The sequence below is a fragment of the Phalacrocorax aristotelis genome, chromosome 3 (assembly GCF_949628215.1).
Source record: "Phalacrocorax aristotelis chromosome 3, bGulAri2.1, whole genome shotgun sequence".
NCBI classification, from domain to species: domain Eukaryota; kingdom Metazoa; phylum Chordata; class Aves; order Suliformes; family Phalacrocoracidae; genus Phalacrocorax; species Phalacrocorax aristotelis.
The window spans coordinates 117,564,373-117,588,656 of NC_134278.1; the positions used below are offsets into that span (position 1 = coordinate 117,564,373).

A 24,284-nucleotide genomic window follows, 5' to 3' on the forward strand; every position below is an offset into this window, starting at 1 on the left:
GCATGGAAGTGTTACTAGTAGTTCTTCCAAATGGGTCCTTGTTGTTTTGGGTTTTTTTATGATCTCATGGGGATTCAGTAATGGAGTTTAGAAGAAAGAGTTCAATCTCCTGATAAAGGGATGCGTCTTTTTTTTTAACTGCTTGTGATATCTTCTACTATTATTTGCTCATAATGCATGCCCCTTCGTTCTCATCTATAAACTGCTGTTCCTATTAGCAGTCTTCAGTTTTGAGGAGACTAAGCAAAAGAGAATTCTTGCCTGTAGATATACTTAATAGTGCCTTTGGAAGAAGAGCTTTTGCTTTCAAAGGGAATTTTCAGGCAGATTTTTCTCAGTCATGTTTTAATTCTTATAGACTGAGCTTTGGTTGTAGTGCATTGGCTCCAGCTGTGTTCAATTGTCAAAGTCATTGTGCAGTTGATTATTTCCTGTGGTTGCTATTAAATGGACTTGTCAATTTGAGATTATAAAATTCATATGGCTTTCCTTGCATGTGAATTCTGATTAGTCTTTGATAGCCTCTTTGGGTGGGTGGTGGCCTTTTTTGTGTGTGGTGTTAATCAGTTGTTTAAAGGTAAATGACTTCATGGTAAGGGCAATAGCTTTCCCTCATCACATCCAGTTACTCATAGGATTATACAACAGGTTTTTCTGGTTCTTAATTTTTGTTTATACAAGAAGATTGTTCATCTGTCCGTGTTTGAACCACAAGGATTTCAAGTTTTGTAGAGGCTTTCATAGATAATGAACCAAGATCTTTTATGTTGGGAAGCATATTCTTATGTCCCTCCTGGAGGAGGGGAAACACTCCCCTGTCATGTAGTATGGAGCTATATATGGTATAAATGTGTAGCTGTTGGTTGCCAGCATTCAGATAGGTTTCTCGCCAAACAGCCTCATAATTTTTTTGTTGATTTTCCTGGAGCAGTACTGTTTGGATACAAATTTATGGTTGTGGAAAATGTAAAAATTTTTCAACAGCTTTTCAGGTTAAAAAGTAAACAAACAACCCCTGTGTGTTTTGTTTTGGTTTGGGTTTTTTTTTTCCTTCCACAAGACTAATACAAATATGGATGAATTTAAAGTTGATGTGAGTAGGTCTGTTGGTTTTATGTGGAATGGTCAAATGGTAAGGAAATTGGTTGGGCAGTAACTTGTAAATAGGTATGATGCTGCAGTTGCATTTGGTATTGTGAGCAGTTAAATGTGTTTGTATTCAAACTTAAATTATGTGGAGCAGTTTTATTGGAAGGTTAATGCAAAAATGGAACTCCAGATTGTCTATGTGATTATGTGCCCTTAAAGAAAAAGAATTAAGATGGGGCTTTTGCATATGAGCAGAAGGGAAGGCGCTGGTGACTAGTGGAACTTGCTCTCATACAGCAGGATGTACCTGGCAATCTTTATGTGTAATTAGTATTACAATTACGTGCTATGTGTATTTTTTTCTCTCTTAATTGGTTATTGGCACTTTGAATCTTTCGGTGTGTTATTAAACTGTTCCTAATAATATTAAGACAAATCACATTTGTCTTTTCAAGTGGATGGCATGTTTTTAAAAAATAGGACAAGGAAAAAATGTTTGAAATTAAATAATCTTTTCCAGATGAAGGGAATGAAACAGAGATTCAGCCACAACAGAACAGTCAGCTAATATGGAAACAAGGACGACAGCTGCTTAGACAGTAAGTGTTGAAAAATGGACTCAAATAACGAATACAAGGGAGAGAATCTGGTAATGAAATGTGATGATGGTGGTATTTGATTTTTTTTCTTTAGATTTTCTTTCAAGAAAAGCTAGTGTGTGTGATAAAGTTCATTCAGCTTCTGCCCTGCTTTTCCTAGGTTTTTGAAAAATTTAAATATTTCAGAACTTCAGATGAGAAGCCTTGTCAAATCACAAACACCTAATCTCCTTTGCTTTTCTTTCACTGAGTATAATAAAACAATCTGCTTGGGAGAACAGCGGGTCATGACACTTTGCAGTTCTTTTCACAATTAAAAAACAACACACACAAGTAATTCTGTAAAGAGCTATATAAAATAAAGGTAACTGATGTTGGAGAAGGATAACTCTTACTTTGGCCTGCTCAAGATGCAGAAAAAACTAATATCCAAAAAGTTAGAGTAGAAGTTTTCTGATTCTCAGTTCATCCCAATGAAGCAAATTTCTGTTAATCTAAACTAGTTTTGAATTGTAGTCATAATGAGTTAGTTAATTTCCAAGATATTTGGTCACATTTTTTTGTGTTTTTTTTTTGCCTTGGTTACAACCCTTAGTTTAAATTGAAGAGACCTCTTAAAGACATCTCATCAGAGTGTCTCTAAGTTTTTTCATGCATTTGCCTCATCCCCTATGCTGTTAGTTAGATTCGAAGGTCTTCTAATTGGCTAGCAAAACTTCTGTTTTCTGATTTATTTTTTTTTTCAGTGTGTTGCAGAGGATTATATGAGAAGGGAGTAAGAACAGTCTGCAGCTTATATTGAAGAACATTTTTCCAAGGAATTATATAAAAGTTAAATTTGTCTGTTGGATGGCTTGTACATGCTTTTCTTTTGCAAGAGCTCAAATCTTTGTCCCTATGTTGAATAAATGTAAATAAAGTGGTCTTGACTTGGGTCAGTGATTATGAAGACAAGTCATTCCCTCTCAGCACATTTCATAAATAAGTGACACAGTGCTGAATACAGTGTGTATTACTGACGGGCTCTGTTTTGCATAGGTGACTTGTTTGATTTTTATATAGCCAACAATCAGCGTTTCTCTCCTATTGTGCTTATATGGAGATATTGTTAAATAAGTGGATGACAGTGTTCTTGCAGGAAAAGTGCCTGTCCTTGATTTGTAACAGCTGTTACTGTAAAATAGCATTTCCCCTCTTTAGAGTCCTCTAGAATACTGACCATTTCATCAGTCCAGTGCTCCTGAGAAGACAGAGCTATTAACTCCATATTCTAGAAGAAAGGACAGAGACCAATTTTTACTTTTTCGTTCGTTTGTTTTAAATCACTGTTTCCCCCCTTGTCCCCCAAGGGCAATATGGCATAGTGATGAAAGAGCCAACTTTAGACCTTGAGGTTTTCATACAAGCTAGTGCAGGATTCTTGCTGCCCAGCCTTATATGCAAGACAAATTAATATCTTGCAGATCCATTGCAGAATAAGGAAAAGACAAGACAAAGATTTTATCAAACATGGTGCATTATAAATAACTCTTACTAGTAGCTACAGAATTTGTTTTTATTCCCTCTGTTTTTGGGCTTATAATAATGCTTACATAAGGATCATATCTGATATTCTCGTAAGGCTTCACATGTAGTTTCCATGTGTTGAAGAATAAAAGGGCCATGTCATACATGCAATTGTGGTGATTTTTATAAGCCAGTTGTAAATATTTTAATTGAAAGGGCTTTTCCATCCATTTTAGTAAATGAATGAATAACGTATTGTATAACCTCTGACTACTAGGCTCTTTGATTTTTTTATTTATTTTTTTTTTTCCCCTCCTCCGTGACTGTAGAGGCTGGTACTGCAAGAGGCGATCCCTCTGCAGCTGGTACAGGATGATTTATAAGCATGTTTCATTAGCACAGCACCGTACTTTGCAAAGATAAGGCGTTGAAGATGAGTTTAGGGAGAAGTTTTCATTTACTGTTTTGAATAAGTGAGATGCGCATGGAGGATTAACATGAGTTCTGTTCCTACAGGTATCTACAAGAAGTGGGCTACACTGACACAATATTGGATGTGAAGTCAAAACGAGTACGAGCTTTATTGGGCCTCTCAAGTGATGCTTCAGAGAAGGAGAATAGAAATCAAGAGCCAATGGTAAATGGCACAGAGGGCCAGATTAAAGAAAACACAATGATTGGGTAAGCAACAAGATTACATTGTTATCTTTCCACATAACTGCACTTAATGGTGTAAGACAAATTTTTGTTTACTGAGATGATTTCAGGTTTTTTCCCTAGTTGGAGATTAGACCAATTCTAAGAAATTTGATTACATTAAGCAGTAAGTATGGAAGTAACTCTTAAGATTCACAGCTTAAAAGCACCATAAGGTTTTTTTCTTTTTCAGTTGGGTGGCAGCACAAAGTCAAATCAAACCTCATTGAGATAGAATTGCTAATTGGTTAGAGGTCAGCATTGTTTCAAGTTAATGGTTTATTTGTATTGCTGGAAACTCTACTGGATTGATTACAGGCTTTGTTCTTCTGGTCTGTGGTGACTATGACATGCTAATGTATATGAGATAAAGGATTTTTTTGACTGGATGTGAAAAAGTCAGTTGTTACGTTTTGATTCCTGTAAGGTTTTTGATTTTTTCCACTAGTGTGTGTGTATATTTATGTATGTAAATGTGACTGAAATGTAAGGTATTCATTTCTGTCTATCAATATTTCTAATACTATGAAAAGTCAGTCAAGGAAAGTAAAAGCTCGTTGTTGTTTGCTTTTGCTTTTAAGTAATGTTGAAAACATAAGAAGCTTTTTCCCATTTTCTTCTCTTTTCCATGCAGAGTTTAAAAAAAATAGTTAAACCTGAAACTTAACTGTAAAGGCTTCAGGAAAACAATCTGTTTGTTCTTGTTTAAGATATTGTAATATCTTGAAAAATAATGAAAATTATGCAGAACTTCTGTCTGGACGATACCTGAAGTAGCTGTTTCTAGTAGTTTGTGCTGCATCAGGAAGCATTACCTTTCCTTTTCTATACTGATGTGGCAAAATTCATTATCTTCTTTTCCTTAAGGTCTAATACTGTTACATGACACATTGTCTTTTAAAAAGCATTTGTAAAATTTCATTATACCCAGCAGATAGCTGCAGCAACTTCAGGCCAACAAGTTATGTAAGGGCAGAAGTTCATTGTTATGTAATTAAACTTAATACTGTGAGGTGGAAAATTTGAACGTATCGGAAAACCCGCAAGCTACTAAAATATATTGTGCTGCTATGCACTTGACAAGCCATGTGGTTTATGCACAGCAGCTTTGTTTTTGAAGACCAATGCTTGATAGATTACAATAACAATTTTAGTTCAATTTTTTGGTAAAGGGGTTACTTCTCAGGGGAAGTGGGTAAATAAAGCTCTTCTTCTTATGCTTCAAAATTTATTTAAATGTGTTTACTCAGGTTTTGAAACAGATGGATATATTTATAAGATAGTCATTTGATAGATGAAATTGTTGGACAGCAGTTTTGGATACATTTGCATTTCTTTACTAAGAACTTGCTTTCTGGGTAGAGCTGATACTAGGTTTAATACTTTCTAGTCTACCCTGTGGCTGAGGATATTAATTGATGGAGAAAAATGAGTTCCCTTCTATTGTGTCTCCGCAAGCTTGTCAGCTGCAAGGCTGGTTGTGCTGCACTCTTTGAGAAACTTTTCATCTCACTTGTGATGCATAAGATGGCAGACTGTATTAGAAAGCTTAGGGGAGCATTTTGATACATGATGTATGAGAAGTGACTTCATGGTTTTACAGTGGAAGAATTTTCCAGGCATCTTGTTCAACATAGTTACGCCAGTCTTCATCAGCTGAGATGTCCCTCACTGAGAAGAAAAAGTTGGGATTTTACTAAAATTCCTTTGTCAATCTGAGTACAGGACTAGCTTTTAATGCTGTGATTCCTCTGGGTTTTTCAATTATGCTTTCAGACCATCTCTTTCAATTTTCTATATAGGAGGGATTCGGTGGCTTTCTTCCTGCAAGAGACTGCCTGTTATTTAACAGCTATTTCATCTTGTGCTACAAGATACTGTGAAATGTTAGACCTCACTGTTTCTGTAGCGTGTGGCACTGTACACCTCCTCCCAGCTGCATTGTCACTTGCCTCTGAGATTTCAAAGTGCAGCTTTGTTGCAGAAGGCAAATCAGAAGTGAGATGAGATTATGTTCTCGATTAGCTCATACTTACCTGTTACCTGTCTCATCTATTGTTAGCATTACTTAAACATGTATAGAACAGCTTCTTTTTGAAGATTATTAGCATTGAATAGGTGACTAAGATTTAAGGCACATGGATCCTTCTCCTGATCCCACCTGGAACTCTTACTGAGTGTTTGAAAACTTAATTCGATGCTTTTCTACCTGGTTGGCAGAACTGGGAAAAATACATGTGGCTCTTGTTATTCCTAGCATGCACGTAGAGTAAGAAGAGGATTGGGGCCACAGGAAGCTTGTATGGTTGGAAGGAGTGTAGTGAACAAGTGTCTGCAGTTTGGTAGTGGTAGAGGAGGAAAATTACAGTGAGAGACTGGAAGAACAAAAAACCAACCAAAACCTTAGTACAATCCCAGGAAGTTTAAGGACATACGTGTGTTTTTGCCAGGACCACCAGACATTGGGACAGTTGCAAACTAAAATGCAGATGGAAGACGCTCTGTGACTGTACGGATACAATGAGGCTTTTTTGTAGGAGAAAGCTTTGCTATCACCACAGAAACTTGTGAACTGCTCAAGCCAATGCGGTTAGGCAAATTTTTTCATTCAAAACATTTAATGAACATTGATGTCAAATATCTGCTAGCATGTCTGAAGCTAGTCGTCAACCTGAAGATGCTTTAGTTAGATGTGAAGAGCAGAGGGCTGGACAAAACGTAAGGCATGGAAATGAATCTAGTCTAACAAGGAATACCTCTGTTGAAGTGAGAAATTAAACTCCTAGAACATTTAATTTATTTAATCTTGGAAGAACTGCATAATATTGTAGATGCAGCTGAGACTGTGGATTTTAAGTCTGATTTTTTTAGAAAAACATTTACGTGGAAGGAAGAATGTGAGAAGCGGAGTACAGGGATTGAATAAGAGAAAGCTTTTGGGTGAGAAACAATGAAGGCAAATCAATAAGAGTTTGGAAAGAATGTGGGTGAATGTGATGAAGATAATATACATTAAAGGGGAAAATGGCACAGTGAAAAACGGAAGGAAAATGGATACGGTGATGTGTTTTGGGAACAGGAAAATAGAAAGCACATTAATTTTAAATTTCCTTCCGTATTTCTCCATAAAGCAAATTGCAGAAAGAACAGATTTGCTAAATTGCCTTCTGTACAACTGAACACTTGTGATGAATACCATCTTTATACTTTCTTCGAGATTTGGTGCTTTAATGCTGCCATATAGGTTACCTCTGTGGGAGGAGAGATGGGGTAACAGAAACAGGAAACAAAACTTCCTTTATGTTTTGCCTATTGCTTATTGGTAATCAGCCAATATATTCTCAGTGAAATGAAAGTGGTGGAGAACAAAACAAATTGGTACTGAGGGAAATTCCAGTAAAAGAACGGAAGAGCTGGTATACTCCTTGACACAGTCTGATTTTACCACAGTTTTTGTGTAAACCCATTAATCTGTATATAGTGCTTGTTGCTGCTACTCAGCCTCCTTCAGCAATACTTCTAATCTACCTCAAACTGTACTTCTGACAACAGCAGACACTCACACTTCTCTTTTTTTACAAGTTGTCTGTTATACCAGTTATACCTACTTCAGCAGGAGGGGTTTGGGCACTCAGTGCTGTGATATTGACACTAAGTCAAGCCTTTTTATGGGAAAGGCTGGTGAGAATGCTTACAGTGATTATTATGAAGTCGATGCTGTTTACTTTGGTATGTAGAAGCATACAGTAGTTACTGTACTGCAAATACTTATGAGAATAATATTTTGCAGTAGACAATATGTAACTTGAATAATGGTAGGCTCCAGTTATTTTAGAAAATTGCCATCTGGTCCCTCATACCTCTGAGCTTAATTTTGTACGTGTTAGAGGGTTGCAGTTACATGAGAGGATTCCCCCCACATCTTTTTTTTTTTTTTTTTTCTTTTTGGTACATTGATGAACAAACTACTGTTGTCTGAAAGCCTTTTAAAGCCAAGTCAGTTTCTCTTCTTACTATTAGGTGAAGTAGCCTCAGTCTGTGTGTGTTACTAGCTGCTACATCTGTGGCCAAACCTGTATTCTTACACTGCCTGTTTATTTGCTAATGTACAGATCCTCTTGAAAACTTTAGCACTCAAGACATCATGTGGATTTTGAATGCACCCTGCAAGATTTTGATTCCATAAATGAAATGTTAATATGATAACCTGAGATAGAGATAGTCCTGTTTCCACTTTTTTCATGGAATTTAAAAGGGAATCTGTTTTCGGTTTCTTCAATCAGCTCACTTGCATTAAAAAAGATAAGTACCACTTGGCATGACTGGACTCAAAAATAGATACTAAAATAATAACTTTATAATAATGGTTTAAATTCTTAACACCTGCAGTGAGAGGAATGGGTGCTTTCCCCAAACAAACTGAAATAGAAATGAAAGTTGCCTGCAAATGTCACTTGTAGCCTTGAAAACAAGAGAGTGTATTTGGTTCACTTATTACCTCATCTTTTAATAGCTTTGTTATTGACTGAAACCTAAAGCGTGAAATTAGTTTACCTTCTTGAAGGTATGTATTTGACTACTATTTGATATGAGTGGAAGCAGATATAATAAAGGAATAGAACTGGAAAGGAACAAGGGTATACCAAGCATATGTATGTGTGTATATATATATGGATACGTGCGTATATATAAAAACAATATAGGTAAATTATCTGCATTCTTGCTAAGGGTTTGATCATTACAACTATGTTTAAATAGGCAATAGAAACTTTTTAAAGAAATATGATCCTGAATGGTATATCAGTCTCTCTCTGAAACTGATCTACTGCCCTTTTTTCTATTGAACAGCGTATGGCTTCCACTGCCTATACTTTACATGAGCAAAAAGGCAGCAAACCTCAACATTTGAGAGCAAATCCAAAGACCTTTTGAAAGATAAAATTAAACATTTGAAGTCCTTACCTTTCTGATGTACAATAAATCATTCCAACTGACACTTCAGCAAATGAACGTCTTTGTATGCCAGAAGGCCTCGAACTTCTTTGCATCTCTAAATCCTATTAACACTGACCCATGTAATGAAAATGCTGCATACTAGCTGTTGAATGTTGTGTGTTGACTAGCTTATAAAATGGTTTATTTGGGAGAATATCTCTGAATTTAATAACCTGGGGTAATATCTGCCCTGAAAAAGATTTCCAAGGTAGTATGCCAGACTAAAATATTGAATTACAAAAAAAAAAAGTCCAAAATCTGTTTGCCTTATTACCCTTTACTGGTGTGTTTTTCCCACCATTTTTCTCTTTGTCCCTGCCTTCATCTTGCAGTGACCTAACAGCCATTTCAAAGATACCTGGTTTAGGCCAGACCTGGACACTTTCGAAAGATGCGTGAAAGTGGGGCGGGTGGAAGATAAATTGGGGTTTTGTGTGAAGAAAGTAGTACCAATGGACCACTCTTTTCATTTCATTGGCACAGATCTATGGCTTAAGGGCTTGAGGGATGTCTCTTGGAAATGTCACATAAGACTTATGGTACAGAAGGAATGGGGAGAAAGAGACAGAGAAGTTGTGCAGTGGGAGAGAGGAGAGGGGAGGTGAATGGAGAAATAACTTTTAAAAGTTACTCCAGTTCTTCAAACATTGAATTTATTTTTTATTTTTAGTCTTTAAAAACTTTGTTCATTCAACATATTATAGTTACCTGATTAGATTTGGTAAGAGAAGTGGCCTTTCCTTTTTAAATGGGATTCCAATTTACATCCAAACCATTTTGTAAGTGTTGCTTACCAGTTGTAGTACATATTGCACTGGTTCTTGCATTGTGTGGTGTGAATTCATAAGATGTTTCAAAGGTTGTGACAGACTGCCTAGCCTGCCCCATGTTGCTTGTGTGTAAATTTTGATGATTGTAAGTGTTCCATAGTTTTACAAATTATTAGTTCGATATTTTTCTGTGCTGCATTATGAAAGATTTTGCACAGTATTGAAGATTTAACTAAATGTTCTTAAAGACAGGCCTCATGGAAAGGAATATATTTGAATTTGCATGCCTTTATTTACTGCGTCCAGTTTGAAGAACTCAACTAGCCACATTGAAAAGACTGTGTTAAAACATGAAATAACTAAATTCTATGAGGAATTAATAAAACCTATGACCTTGCAGTAGCACATTTTTGATAGTAGGAGGACACTGAGCTAAAGAAGATGGCCCAAAGAAGAGTATGCTAGAATAGCTCTTTGAATGCTGGGTTGCAACAGGCTTTTTTCCTGTACAGGCCTCCAGAAAAATTTCTCAGCCTAAGCTGAACTTGTGTTTATTTAACTTTACTGTGGGTATTTCTTCCTGCTTCTGAATTTATCAATAAAATCTGGTTTTATTTAAGATAACTTGTGTATGTCTTGGATAAAACAAACAAAAAACCCCTCTACTTTTTCCTTTGGGGGAGTGGGTAGGACTGAGGCAGTTAATGGCCCTGTGGTTGGGCAGTTCATGGGAGAAGTTTATGATAGTCTACCTGGACATGACCACAGGCTCCCAAGAGTTATTATCAGTGAAGGAGAAGGTAATGATAGAAATATTGAATGTGTTGGTTACAAAGAAAATACATGTCTGTAATGTGGCTTTAGTCTAAGTTAACTTGACTTTGCAATATGAAACATTCTGGATCATGTTGGGATCAGGAAAGGTATCATCGATGTGATGTTTTAGTTTCCACATAACAACTTCACCTTTCCTATAGGCTATGGTTTCTACTTTTTACTCAGTAAGAAACAGGATTTTGGTTAAGATCCTGTGTGTTAAATATTGAGAGCCAATTGAACATAATATGTTTTGTACAGCTGCTAATATTTCGATGTCAGGGCAAACTGGATTTTTACAGAGAATCCTTGTCTTAAGCCATGTGACTGTAGGGCAGAAAATGAAGTTGGCTGTATGGCCTGCGGAGGCCCAGTGAGAGCCACACTTGATTTAAATACTACATGTGGAATATTGACAAGTCATATTTTTTAGATTTAATGGGAAGAGGTTATTATTGTTTTTAATCTTAAAGGGGCCAAGGGGTTAAGACAAATCTGAATAATTCAACAGCCTGTAGAATACAAGTTGGGATGAGATTTTCAGGTCAGTTACAGCTGCAGAAAATTTTGGCAACTTTTCCTGAGGAAAACGTGATTTCACGTTTATGTTGCTTTAAGGGAGGTGAGTACTTCAGTTACCAGCCCATCTGTAACAATTTTGTGTTTTAAACAGGGAAATGCGTCTTAACCTTGGGGATCAGAAGTACCCTGTGTCAAGCCTGTGTCTGGGGTTTCTGGCTTGTTCTTCCCCAGCAGTTTTTCTTCAGACAGTAGGGCTGGGGAAGAAGGAAGAAGCTACACCTAAGTTCTTGCACTTTGAAAATTACCTTCTCCCTTACGTATGCTTTGATACAAGACAGTCCAGTAAAGAGGAATTGTCCTTTTTGAGAGCGTTTTGGTGTGTTTGGTCTCCCTTTATTTGCAACAGGTCCTGAACCTTGCCATAATCTTGCCTCACTCATGCCTGTAATACTACAGTTCATGTATCAGTCCCTGCCTTAGCTCTATTCTGTTGTTTTTGCCCATTAATTTTTAAAAAAGTATTCTGGACTACAAAAGCCCTAGAAATGTTGAGTTGTGTTTTTTTCCTAAAGTGGAATTCAAAGTAACTTATAATACTACCTTATTTCTGAATATATTTTGCCATTTCTGCTTGTGTATGTTGCTTTGTGAATGACCCCTTAAGAGAAACAACCTAAACAGGTGGAAAATAATGAAACCAGCAGACATCAGATTGCCATCAAAGTATATAACATAAATTAGCTAAGGCTAGACATTTTCTTGAGTATATTTTACAATATTCCTAAGTGTTCATGCTGACAGTAATATCTAAAATGCATTACTTCTATGTGCTGCTAAAGGATGAAAAACAGCTAAGTGAAAAATAGCTAAATTATTGAGTTACTTTTGATTTGACTGCTAAAGTGTAGTGGGATACAATATAGCAAATTGACCTGTCTGTCAGCTTGAAGATTCTTTTCCCTGTAGAACCTTTTATAGTTTAAATATACTGTCACTTCTGTTTTTTTTGCTTATTATGAGTTCTTTATTGGAAGTTGTGCCTTAGCACAAATAATCTTCTGTGGCGCTATGCTGACTTTGTACGTTTTTATACTGTGCAGGAGTTTTTAAATACATGATAAACTACTGTACTGTGTTTTCCAGTGCATGAGATGCCTTTTACCCCCTTTTGTAAATTGAGATCTACAATTATATATGTGTGTGTATATATATCCTGCCCACTAAAGTGTGTTATAATTAATATGATAGTTCAATTTCGACCAGTTACTTGGAAAGGCATAACCTTCTCTTTTGGTGGTCACTTTAAACTTCAGCGTGAGAGAGCCTGATTTAAGATCAACTGAGTACAGAGCCAAATCTAGCTATGAATTACTGCAAATAATTGTACCTGTGTTGGGTATTAGTTCATATGTTGCTGTTTACTGTAGCATGACTGATAGTTGCTAATAAAGAACAGCAGCCATGATGTTTTTACATGGCAGATTTTTACACCGCAAAATACAGAGGAAAAAACAGAAATACAGTTGTGGTCAGATGATTTAGTCCACTAGAAGTTGACCAGGACACACAGAATTTGCTGAATATCAAGAAGTTAGTCAAGTGAACCACACTACAAGTTTTGTCTTCTCCAGATTTGTGTGTTGGAGACAGAAAAATAAGAGTACTGTAGGATTTCTGTGAAAATGTACAATCAACATTGGAATAATCTCCCCAGAGAAGTGGTTGACTTGGCCACATTGAACACTTCCAAGATTCGGCTGGACAGGGTGCTGGGCCGTCTTGTCTAGACTGTGCTCTTCCTAGAAAGGCTGGATTAGATGATCCGTGAGGTCCCTTCCAACCTGTGATTCTGTGTGATTCATGAGGTACTGTAGTCTGCCAAAGCAGTGATTACTTAAGGAAAAAGAAAAATATTAGAGTGCTTTCAGGTTTGTCATAGAAACAAAAGGGTCAAAATACTGCAGGAAGCTAGGCAAATTGAAAGCATGTTTGAGATTATTCTTATCTAAGATAAGATACGGGAAAGTGGAAGGAATATTCTCAGTAAAACCAATGACCATGAAAACATACTGTGCATCATGGTATATTATGGTACTGTGTATGTGGAATTTCTAATGGCAAGTGAAATCTTTAATGGTATTTTTAGGCCATAAAGATGAGTAAATGAAAAAAGTATAGAATAGCAAATTGTCTTCTTGAGATGCAGACATATTGGGGCTACGAAGAAGTCACTCCTGCTAATCGTTGTCCTGTAAGCATGGAACTGCTTGAGCAGAGACTGCGTAAAGAAGGAAGCGTGTTGCTTATCACACCTGATTACACATCAGAGCTTTTGCCCTTGGATGATTCCTGTAATAAACCTTTGAAAAGTGTTATGAAGAAGCACTGGAATAAGTGGGTGATGGATGGCTAATCAGGTGTTTACACTGCAGGGAGTTTAAAAGGCCTTACTATATAGGCTAGTTAGTTGATTGAACCTTTTGAAATGGGTCATAGCAGAAACAAGATGTTGCATTAGCAAGGCACTTGCTGGTAGTAAGGGTGACCATACAAGACAATTTAGAACTACAATTCTGAAACAGAGAGAGAGGCTTCTATTGTTTCAGTGGTTGTGAAAATCAAGATGACGTGCATTTAATGATGAACTATGAAAAACAGACAACTTACTAAAGGTAAGAAAACAATAAAGCTCATCTTTACTGCTATGAAGTCATATACTGGAAGTAATCATTACAATTCAAACGATAGGTTTTTTTCACCACTTCATCTTTGAGGGATTGATGGAAAAGTGCGTCTTCTGCATAGAAAACACAGTACCTGTTGTTAATTTTAGGATTGATTTACTTGTACTTTCATCAGAGTTTTAATACTGCTTCTTGGATTCTTCCTCTTCAGTTGTTAATATGACAACCCTTATGCTTCCTGTTCTGAGGCACTGCCTGAATTTGTGCCAGTGCAGTTGTAATTGTACCCAGTCTTCATCCGTTTCCTTATTTGTTTAATGTTAAGGTCCACATAACCATTATTTAGTTATCAGTGATATTTCCCATTATATTGTTTTATAATGGCAAATTTACCATGTCTCAAAAGTTAATGAATGATAGATCCTGAGTTTGATGTTTCCCAGCAAGGTGAGGAACATCAGATAGAAGCAGCAAAGTTTTCCTGTTCCCCCATGTATGTGTGGGAGGCCAACTTAGTAGCTGTAACTCATGTCCTTGTCGCTGAGGCTTTCAGTGTATCAGTATTGATGTTGCTTTTGGGCACATATCAGATGAACATTGCTTTAAAATGCTTTCCAAATAAAAAAAATTTGAAGTGTCCTGGTAATTGCAGCTGGCTGAAGAATAGTTGTTGGTTCTAATAAGATAGTTTATGGATAATGTTTAGGTTTTTTAACCCACAAACTTTTTTACCTGTAATAGTCCATTTTTACCTGTAGGCTTATTTTAGTCTTGTGTTGTTGGACATTGTAATACAGAACAGACTGGTAATTGCAAAAGTGACTTTGTTATGATTTCTTTTGACTCATGGTGGTTGTTGTTGTTGTTGTTTAGGAAACCTGAATTGACTGACTCTGCCTCTCTGCTAGAGACCTTCAAGTTTCTTGAAAATGCAGCTGCGGACTTTAGTGATGAAGAAGATGAAGAAGATATTGAAGGAAGAGAGAAGACAATCATTGATACCCCAACAGTGAGTGGAAAAAATAATTGAAAAAGTTACGAAGAACAGAAAAAGTGAGATTAATGAGATGCCTATATGCAAAGTATATGACTGTGTATGTACACGTGCAAATCATTAATGCATCTTTATGATGGTCTGTCCAAGCATGTGTGCGTAAGAGGAATTATATATGCATTTCTGAGTTTGTGCATCCAAGTTAAGCTTTGCCATCTTTATTGCTTTAAGTTTGCAGTGACAGATTAAAATTTTTTAAATTGTCTTTCTACTATTCCGTACTGCCTAGTATTTTTGATATATATTGATAAATTTTTAAGGTAGCAGATATCCTTTTTTTACAATTTTCAGCTTAGTTTGAAGGTATTGTTTGTAACATTGCATGTCAAAAATGCATTGTTTCTTGAATATTTATATAAATGTATTGATATTTAAAATGACTTGTAGAAATTTATCTTTATAGGGTATGGAACCAACATACCACATTTCTCTCTAAATAGCTTGTGAAAGGAAGAAAAAATATAACTGGAAAAACTCTAACGTGTGGTTAATAAACTTTTTTGTTTATTCAAATACCTGAAACTCACTTATGATCTACACTTTGCTCTATGATTGGGTCGTATGATCATATAAAATACACATACAATCAGTACTCAGTTTTATCCTCCTCTTTTTAAAATTAATATTTATTCAATGAGTTGCATTTCCTAACAATCAAAGCAGATAAGATTTATGATGATGTGATTATTTCTATGTTCAGTTTTAAGAATGAACACTTAAAAACCCATCGCTTTTAAAGAGCTTTTAAAGAGGATCTTTGTAAACTTGTTTGTCATCCATGGGCTGTGAATTAATGTCTGAGACTCTTCTGTAAAATCGTATGTAATACAGTATGTTCAATAAGCCTGCTGAAGGAATGAAGCTTGAAGTTTAGAATTGCTTCAGGTTTTGAAGTTGGTTCATTGTATTTAGGGGAAACAGTCATTCATCCTCATGAACTATGGGATGTTGGTCTATGTAGTGAAGTCTTTTCAGACTGACCCTTAGTAAGGTTCCAAGTCAAAATATTGTTACGAATGTAACTTTTCTTTTTCTGTAGGAGTAAAATTTATGCTACTGATTTCATGTATCGTGGCATCAGCTCTCCTGTTAGTCAAATAGCTGCAAAGCGTCTAGTCCATTTTCATATTGAGGGAAAAGTAAATTTATTGTAAAAAGCATACAATGAGGTCTTTCATTAAAACATGTATTTTTTCTTTTACCAAAATTTGGTAAATTGTTTTTTTACTAAATTTGCTTTTGAATTTGAAGGGGAAATGCAGTTTAAACATGTAAGTATCATGTTTAAATAACAGTAATATCTGAGGAAGTATTAGGATGGAATGATTTTTGCCAAATCTAAGCAAATCAGCTCTTGTCAGTTGTGGGTTTTTGGTTTTTTGTAGACTTCTCTTTTGGTGCACATGTAGAGTGATTTCAGAGGTGAGAGTTAAAAAGGCTATTTTCAGAGAAGCAAAGTGAGTTTGGTTTTGCTGAAGTCCTTTCTGCATCATTCTGGGCTTTTTGTTCATGGGTTTTGTGTGTTTTTTTTTTTAAATCTGTGTTAAAAGAAAGTTTGTACTTTTCTGGTGTTAAAAAAAAAAAAGTACTGGTCTGGGCCAGTGTAGGTACGTTATCAAGTGATTGATTATTGGTGGCCACAGGAACAAAAATCTACAGACAGATTTCATTTTGACTTAGAAATTTGAATGAAGTCTGTATGCTTATTTCAGATTTGCTTATTAGTGTATGCTTTTCTGCTTCTTCAGCTTCCTGCTAGGATTTTGCATAGAAGACAAGATAGTACTGCTCAGTATAAAGATGTGTGTGTAACTTAATTCAGCTTTCTTCTCTGCTTCCTGACCTTTCAGATTGTGAGGAAGAGAGTGCTATCTGACAGCAGTGAAGACAGAGATACAGAAGAAGCTTTGAAAGAGTTTGACTTTTTGGTTACCTCAGATGAAGGTGATGGGGAATCAAGAAGTTCAGGAGATGGAACAGACTGGGGTAAGGAAATTTAATGGATTGTATCAGGAGAAAAAAAGTTGTGCTAAGAGTATATTGTAAGTGAGCGATTGAGATCTGTCACTATCACAGCACCTTTTCAGTATTCCTACAGTAAATAATTGGCAGACTGAAGTACTCTTGAAATAATATTCTCATTTTTCTGTATACTGCTTTAATGTAAGGATCCTTCAAGGTTTATGCTTCTGGTCATTGTCTTTTTCCTTTTCTTTAATAGTAAGGCAGCAAGAATTTGAATTTTATTAGTGGAATTTCAATGTGTTTTTCCAGTGACCCATGCTAATGAAGGGCTCTGATAAAACTGTATTTTACAATTATGACATGAAAGTTATTTCATCATCTTTGCTTTCTCCCACTTTGATACGGAGAGTAATGTGAGACATAAAGACTGAGTTAGTTGTACTCTTATTGTGTGTTAGCAATTTGGGCAATATAAACTATGCAGTTGCTCAAATTTTCTTTTATAACTTAGCAGAAGACTATATCTTTAAGCCGCCTAGTCATGGAGAGACATTTCACAAACTGTTCTCTGTCCTTTGAGGTTTGTGTCCTGCAACCCACAATGCCAGCATCCATTTAACTTATATAATTATATAATAATTATTATATATATAATTATACAATTATAATTAGTCTGCATAAACCCACTGCATAGGGAAGGGAAGAAGGAAGAGAACTAGTTAAATATCTCGATGGGGAGGAATTTCTTCCTTAAGCTGCTCAGGAAAGTCTTGGGCATAAGTGGACACAGAGGGAGCTATGGAAGATGAATGGGAAATAACTGAGCTTTATAATGGAACTGAAATCTTCACAGACAAAGAAGCTGTGGTAGCTGTGGCTGTCATGTGAGCTAACAGCTCCAAGATGCTGTATTTCACTGAAACCATCTCCAACGCTTGGTTGGACTCCAAATTATTGTTCAGAGTAGTGTAGGCTTTCTGCTTAAGAGAATGTGTCTCAATATCATTAGATACAGCAACCAGTATTCTGTTCACCAAACAAATTTAGGAATGTTACTCTTTATTAATTTTTTATTAGGTTATTCTGATACTTTAATATTAAAATTTTATCCATTTATGCTTGATAAGTGTAGCTATTGCTTGTGTCACCGAAAAGTCAGTATGGCAACAGGAGCTTTTTGTTCTCAAATTCACACTTCTGGTTTATTTTTACTTTCATTGATGACAGCTGAGTACAAATGAGCAAAAGTCTAACATTAAAAATAAATTATCATGGAAAGTAGTAGTTTCATTTCTGGAAATATTAAGGGGATTTTTTTGAGTTATAGACATTCATGTTTTTCAGTTAGTTGTTTCACAACCTGTGTCTCTTATGGTAACTGTATATAAGAATAAACTCCTTCAAGGAACTGCCATTATGAATCACTTATGTTAATTTAAGTGAAACTGCTAAATGTAGCATAGAAGAGTGATGTTGTGTAGCGAGGGTAGAAGCAAATAGAGGAAGTCCTTGCTTCATTTTGGATCACAAGCATTACCGATCAGTTACAGTAATCTTTTGAATCCATTTGGCTTGAAAGGTCCTCAGAAGTATTCAGGTAATTTTTAAACTGTAGAGCACTTGCATAGTAGTAGTTCAGGATCCACTTGTGAAGTAGAACAGACCTATGGGGCATGCAGTAAGCAACCTGGGACAGTCTGTATTATTGCCAGGAAAACACCTAATATATGAGTTTTCTACAATGTAATATAAATCTATTTAAACTTTTTGTTGGAGGGCAGCAAAGAATCTTGTCTGGTGAAGGAGGAAAAGCATGATTAAAACTTACAACCTGGTCCCAGAAAGAGTACATACTTGTTCCTCTCAAACATGATTTTCTCATACCTTTTTTGAGTTCCTCACTCAAGTTTTGATCATTAGTAATACTTAATTAGGCATTTGTATTAAGAGGACATGACTTAGCCCACAGACCATCTTTTTAAAAGTCCATATTCAGCTTATTGATACCTCTCTATTTTCATACTTGCTGCAAAAAGACAAATGCCTCAAGACTTCAGGTGTTGAATTAATCTGTCACTCATGAGTATAGGATCACGACTGGAGGGTTTAAAAGAGTGAGAGATCAGCTAGCCCAACCTCCTGCTCGTGTCCATTTGTAGCAAGTTACTCTGGCCTTCTTCTGGTAAAGTTTTGAATATCTTCCAAGAAAGGCGTTCCCATACTCTCAGGAGCAGTATTCTGGTATTTGACTGTCCTCATGGTAAAAAGTATTTTGTTCTTCCGTGATGCAAGTTGCGGCAGAGTCTGCCTCTGTCTTCTCTACACCTGCCCATGAAGTAGTTGTAGGCAGTACTAAAATGCCTCTTTTGCCATCACTGAATACTCACAGTAGTCTCAACCCTTCCTTGTAGCTCATCTGCTGCCTTAACTATCTTAGTGGCTCCCCTGAACCTGCTATACCACGTCAATATTAGGTATTTAAGGTTACACTTACAAGGTTTAGCAATGTAAGAAATATTATACTGGATGCAGTACTCAAAAGTGTGGTCTCACAAGTGCTAAAAAGAGGGGAATAATCACTTCTCTCACCCTACTGGCTCTGCTGTTGTTAATACAGCCCAGGGTACGGATGAGCAGCTTTGCTGCAAGAGTTATGCTGCTGAATCCTGTTCAATTTGATGTTGATGGAGGATCCCTAGGTCTTTATCAGTACAGTTAATTTAGAACAAGTCAGTCCCCGTAATAACCTATGTCTGGTTTTGTATCTTCTGTCCAATCATAGTGACTCCTTCAGATGGTGACTGATAGCATTGTGCTTCCTCTACAAACATTTAATACCTTTTCTGAATGTTAGTCTGAGGATAAGCTTATTATTGTTCGTATTTTAAAAAATCTAGAGTAGTTTGTGGATGTACAAAGCAAACTTGGTCTGAAAGGAATTAATTTCTAAATAATAAGGTTGATATTTTAATGAGGAAAACAATGGAAAAAAATAAAAAAAAATTGTGGCTGTAATGGTCATGAAAATAAATTTGAGGATAAGCTGTATTACCTTCCTCCTCTTGCAAGTTATTTTTCTAAGCTGCCTCAGTACAGTCTTTCCATATATGGAAAAAATGACTTGGGGGTTTGAACTCTCATAACACATTTTGTTCAAAATCTCCAAATACCATAATAGTGGAAGAATACTACTTCTCTGTATCATGTCACATGGGAAGCAATTCGAGAGAGGTGTTTTTAAAAAAAAGTGGGGATTTTTCTTTTTACTAGGTGTGTTGAAATGTTTTGTGTATTTTTTTCAAAGACTAATAACTCAGGCCTTCCCCTTTTTGTGAAATTTCATGGCTTTAGTGCTTTAAGATTTTATTGAAACCTTGGTGACACGTATAGTATGTTCCAAAATGATTTAAATGTGCTGCTGCTTTGTGTAAATGACAGCATAGCACAAAGACAATGAAATCAGAATTTGAAATGCAGTGATACATCATCTGAGTTGTAAAGTTATGTTGACCAGTAACATAGCTGCTGCTTCTAGATAAAGTAATTCTTTCCCTGGAGGAAAGAAAGCTGAAAAATACATTCTGATTTATTATTAAGTAAATGTTGCTTACATTTATGAACAGCTATGTGTTTGGTTATAGAAATTAGGCATGTGAAATTCCATCTCAATTTTTTGTTAAGAAAATTCTGAGCAAATAGAAATGGAATGTGAGTAGCAGTTTTACAGCTTTCACAAGCTTGGTGCTATTTCTGTCTGTTTAAAATAAAAGGCAAATGCCATTGACAGCAGCTGTTATCTCCTTCAGTGGAGATCACGTGGTGACATTATTGAAAAAGGATGTTTCATTTGTTTCACTTTGTTTAGAAAAGGAAGACCAGTGTCTCATGCCTGAAGCTTGGAATGTCGACCAGGGAGTAATAACCAAACTCAAGGAACAATACAAAAAGGAGCGCAAGGGGAAAAAGGGGGTTAAGAGTAAGTGGAAAACATTGCACCTTAAAATCATAAATCCCACATCTTTCACACCCTTAATTCTCTCTCTTTCAATGTTTTCCTAAAACTACTTACTCTTTTACTTTGCTGCTCCTGACTGCTTTCCTATTCACCAGTTCTCAGGGGTTGAAATTAATGGCAGTTAATCAAGTTACCTGATAAATAGTTGGATTAGATATAACTTCTTCCAACCAGGTGTTGGATTAATTAAAAATTTTTGCTTTGACCATGGATTATACTTCCGTTGTTCAGAAACTTAAATTGTAAAAGGCATTGGTTTAAGAGTTCACACTTTAATATAGAAGACTTCAGAACCCTTTCTTAGCTGGAAACATGCCAGTTTCACAGGAAGAGTTAAAGTCTGGTATGTAAATAAAAAAAAAACAACAAACCAGAAACTGTCTCGAGTATCCTATTAGATGACAGAGGGAGAAACCAGGTTAATTTCTACCCCTGTTTATACTTAACATTCACAATGTGAAAGTCATGCTGTCATCATAATTTGTTATGCAGGGCTCGAAATAGGAAGCAACTCTGACCATCAGTTTATTTGTAAATCACAGGATTTATTTATTGACTTTCATACTTGGGGGACTAGCCTTTAAAAACGTTGGGTATTGTTATCCAAACAAAAACTGTGATCAGTATCTGAAATACAGTTTCTAGCCCTGTATTGTATTTTTTGATACGTTTCTTGAAATACAAATCTGTTTTGTAAAATCAATGTTTTTTGATAAGTAAGCCTTAAAACTTTAACTCAGATGAAGTGTTTAAAATGAAACACTGTATTCACAGCTATGTTTCAAACATCTAGGCATATTGAGAAATGTGTGAATGATGTAAATTAATAATATTGCATGTAGCCCAGTAAGAAGTTTGAGGGATGTTTCTCCCTTTGTGGGAAGATGCTTATGAATACCAAGGAAATTTGCACTTCCAAAGAGACGCATAACGATGCAAAAGATGTCAGATCCTCGCATCATTGAGTCTGACTTGTTTTGTTACTTTTTGTATTGATACTGTGATAAGTGGCTGCTCAGCAGTCAGTTATATTGCTGAAATTATGCTATCAAATATACAAACTAGACCTTCTCTTTTATTTTTCATTAAAAAAACAAGTAAATCATCACCATACTTCAAATTTCTCATGTGATACTTTTGTAATCTTTGGAATCATTTAAGTTACTAGAAATTAATTGCAAGTCTGACAAGAAGCTGAGCTGGCCGGATAGTGTTCATGTTTCAGAAAATTGAATCTAAATTTCTTTATGGTTGAGAGAGAGAGGGCATACCAATATATGACTTCAGTGAAACTGATTTTTTTGAAACTTGTCTATTATTTTCAAAATACATAGACATGCTATGTAATTCAGGGTAAACAGTTGTAGGGTTAACTTAGCAGAAATTATTTAACCAAACTGCTGAAATTATATTCTTGAACAGCTGTTGAGTGCTTTTTATTTTATAATAAAATTTAGCATTTTATTGTTAATATAGACATATTATTGGAACATGTGTTGTATTTATGAGAAAAATTCCTGATGTAAGGCAGCACTTGGACATCCAGTGCTCCTTCATGAAGATAACTACTGCTTACTACATTTACAGTACCCTTTGGATTGATTTGATTGGTTTAATCTTGGGAGACCAAATGGTTTACTGCAGTACAGAAATTAAGCATCTTTCCATGGACAAACCATCACTGGAAGGGCATCGATTTTTTAAAAAAAAAAAAAAAAAAAAAAAAAACAACAAAAAAAAACCACCCCAAAACCAGGAAGAATCACAGCCTGTTTTCAGCTGTTCATGATATTGCACGTAGTGAAGCAGAATCTGAGGAAGAAAGTCCGGGGGAAAAAGAAGGGACTAAATATCTTGATATTAAATTGTACAAAGTTTGTTTCTATGACTTTAATCTCATCATAAATGGTGCTTAGACACTGAACTGCTACTAGGTAAAATATTGTTTTTATAAATCAGATATTGTAGTAAAACAATCTTGCAAAATCCTACTTACTGTTTTCATGAATCAAGTAATATTTTTGTGACGGACAAATACAATTTAGTTTATTATCTGTCATTATGGTTAGGGTGGACAAAGTAGAGTTTGCAACTGCATTAGTAAACTTATGATTTTGCAAGGCTGTAGTAAACACTCCTGTGAAGTAATAAAGGAATAGAATCATAGAATGGTTTTATGAGAGAATACATATATTAGAGTACACGTCTGTGTTAAAGCTGCTTACAAATAGCTGTATTATTTACTGGTCTAGGAAAAAAACATAATGTACTATGGGTAAGACATTTTCCCATTCTTAATTAAACTTACAACAGGAAAAACTACCGAAGATATGTTTCAGCCTCAATCCTATATAAAACAGTCAAAACAGGGATGTGGGAAAATGATGGAGCAAAGCACAGGTAAGTGTCGAGAAGGGCATGGGTCTTCACCGTATGTAGCTTCAGGAAGTAGGCCAGTGAATCCAGTTGCATTTATATTTTAATATAACTTTTTGGATTATATAGTTCACGATACTACACTACTGCACAAATAAGTTTAAAATAATCATTTTGTCATAAGAATATGCTGCACAAAGTACCTGATGCACAAATTTTAAAATATTCACAAATAGCTTCTTTTTTTGAAAAGTAAATATTTTGATAATCAGTGTGACTCAGTTGGAGGCATTCTTCAGCATCCCATCCAAGTAGCAGTATGAGCTTATAAATGTGGGGAAAATTGTGTGTTCACAATTCTGAGTTGCTTCTATCACTTTCTTTTCAAGAAATTCATTTCATGCTGGATGATTAGTAACTGCTGAAAATAGGTGCTCATTAGTTTTTCTGTGGTAATGTTATAATGCAAGGTCCATTGTTGCATGTGCTGCTGTAGCATATATGATATAAGTAGTGCTGTCATGAAGTATGCATAAACCATTTAATTTTTTGTTTTTTTCTGGTTAGGGCCCAACAGGTCAAAGCTGCAAGATATGCTTGCAAACTTGAGAGATGTTGATGATCTTCCTTCGTTACAGCCATCTGTTGCACCTTCTTCTAGGCCCAGTAGCTCAAGGCTCATTGAACATGAGATAAACAGAACAGATGAAGGTAAGTACTAAAAATGTGCATACAGCTTTGTAGAGGGTAGGTGTTACTTCTGCTTAAAGATTATCCTCTAAGACTTTCCAAGCACTTTACAAATACTAATTCAGCATTGTGAGTTCTGTCAAAGTGAGATAAATGGCATTCCTATTCCTCCCCTCTGGTCACTATTAGTAAGGTCAAGACACCTACATAGGTAAAGTTTTGGCTGAATAACTTTGCACATGATGGAAGAAACTCATTTGGCACTTAGTGGCTTTGTAATATTAGGATCTTATGTCACTTGCTTTTGATTGTACTTACGCCTGGCAGTCAAGTGTGGAACACAAACTCCCAGGACATAAGAGCATCTGTTTTTCTCCCCATTAACATAATTCTAAATTGTGTACACACATATATGTATGTGGGGTTTTTTAAATGCAAAGATAGAGGCTCTGCAGGTAAATACAAGTGGCTAGGTATAGGTTTTAAATGTATGTAGTGATTGTGTAG

The 24,284-nt window shown here is 35.7% G+C and overlaps 1 protein-coding gene across 1 annotated transcript in view; it reads left to right on the forward strand.

The window, feature by feature from the left end:
- The window catches only part of STRN (striatin), a 73,665-nt gene that overhangs the window by 23,654 nt on the left and 25,727 nt on the right, over positions 1–24,284 (forward strand). The window contains 7 exon segments of the mRNA XM_075089283.1: positions 1,610–1,688; positions 3,711–3,875; positions 14,551–14,686; positions 16,582–16,717; positions 20,562–20,672; positions 23,025–23,111; positions 23,655–23,798. Coding sequence (XP_074945384.1) covers positions 1,610–1,688; positions 3,711–3,875; positions 14,551–14,686; positions 16,582–16,717; positions 20,562–20,672; positions 23,025–23,111; positions 23,655–23,798 — 858 coding nt within the window.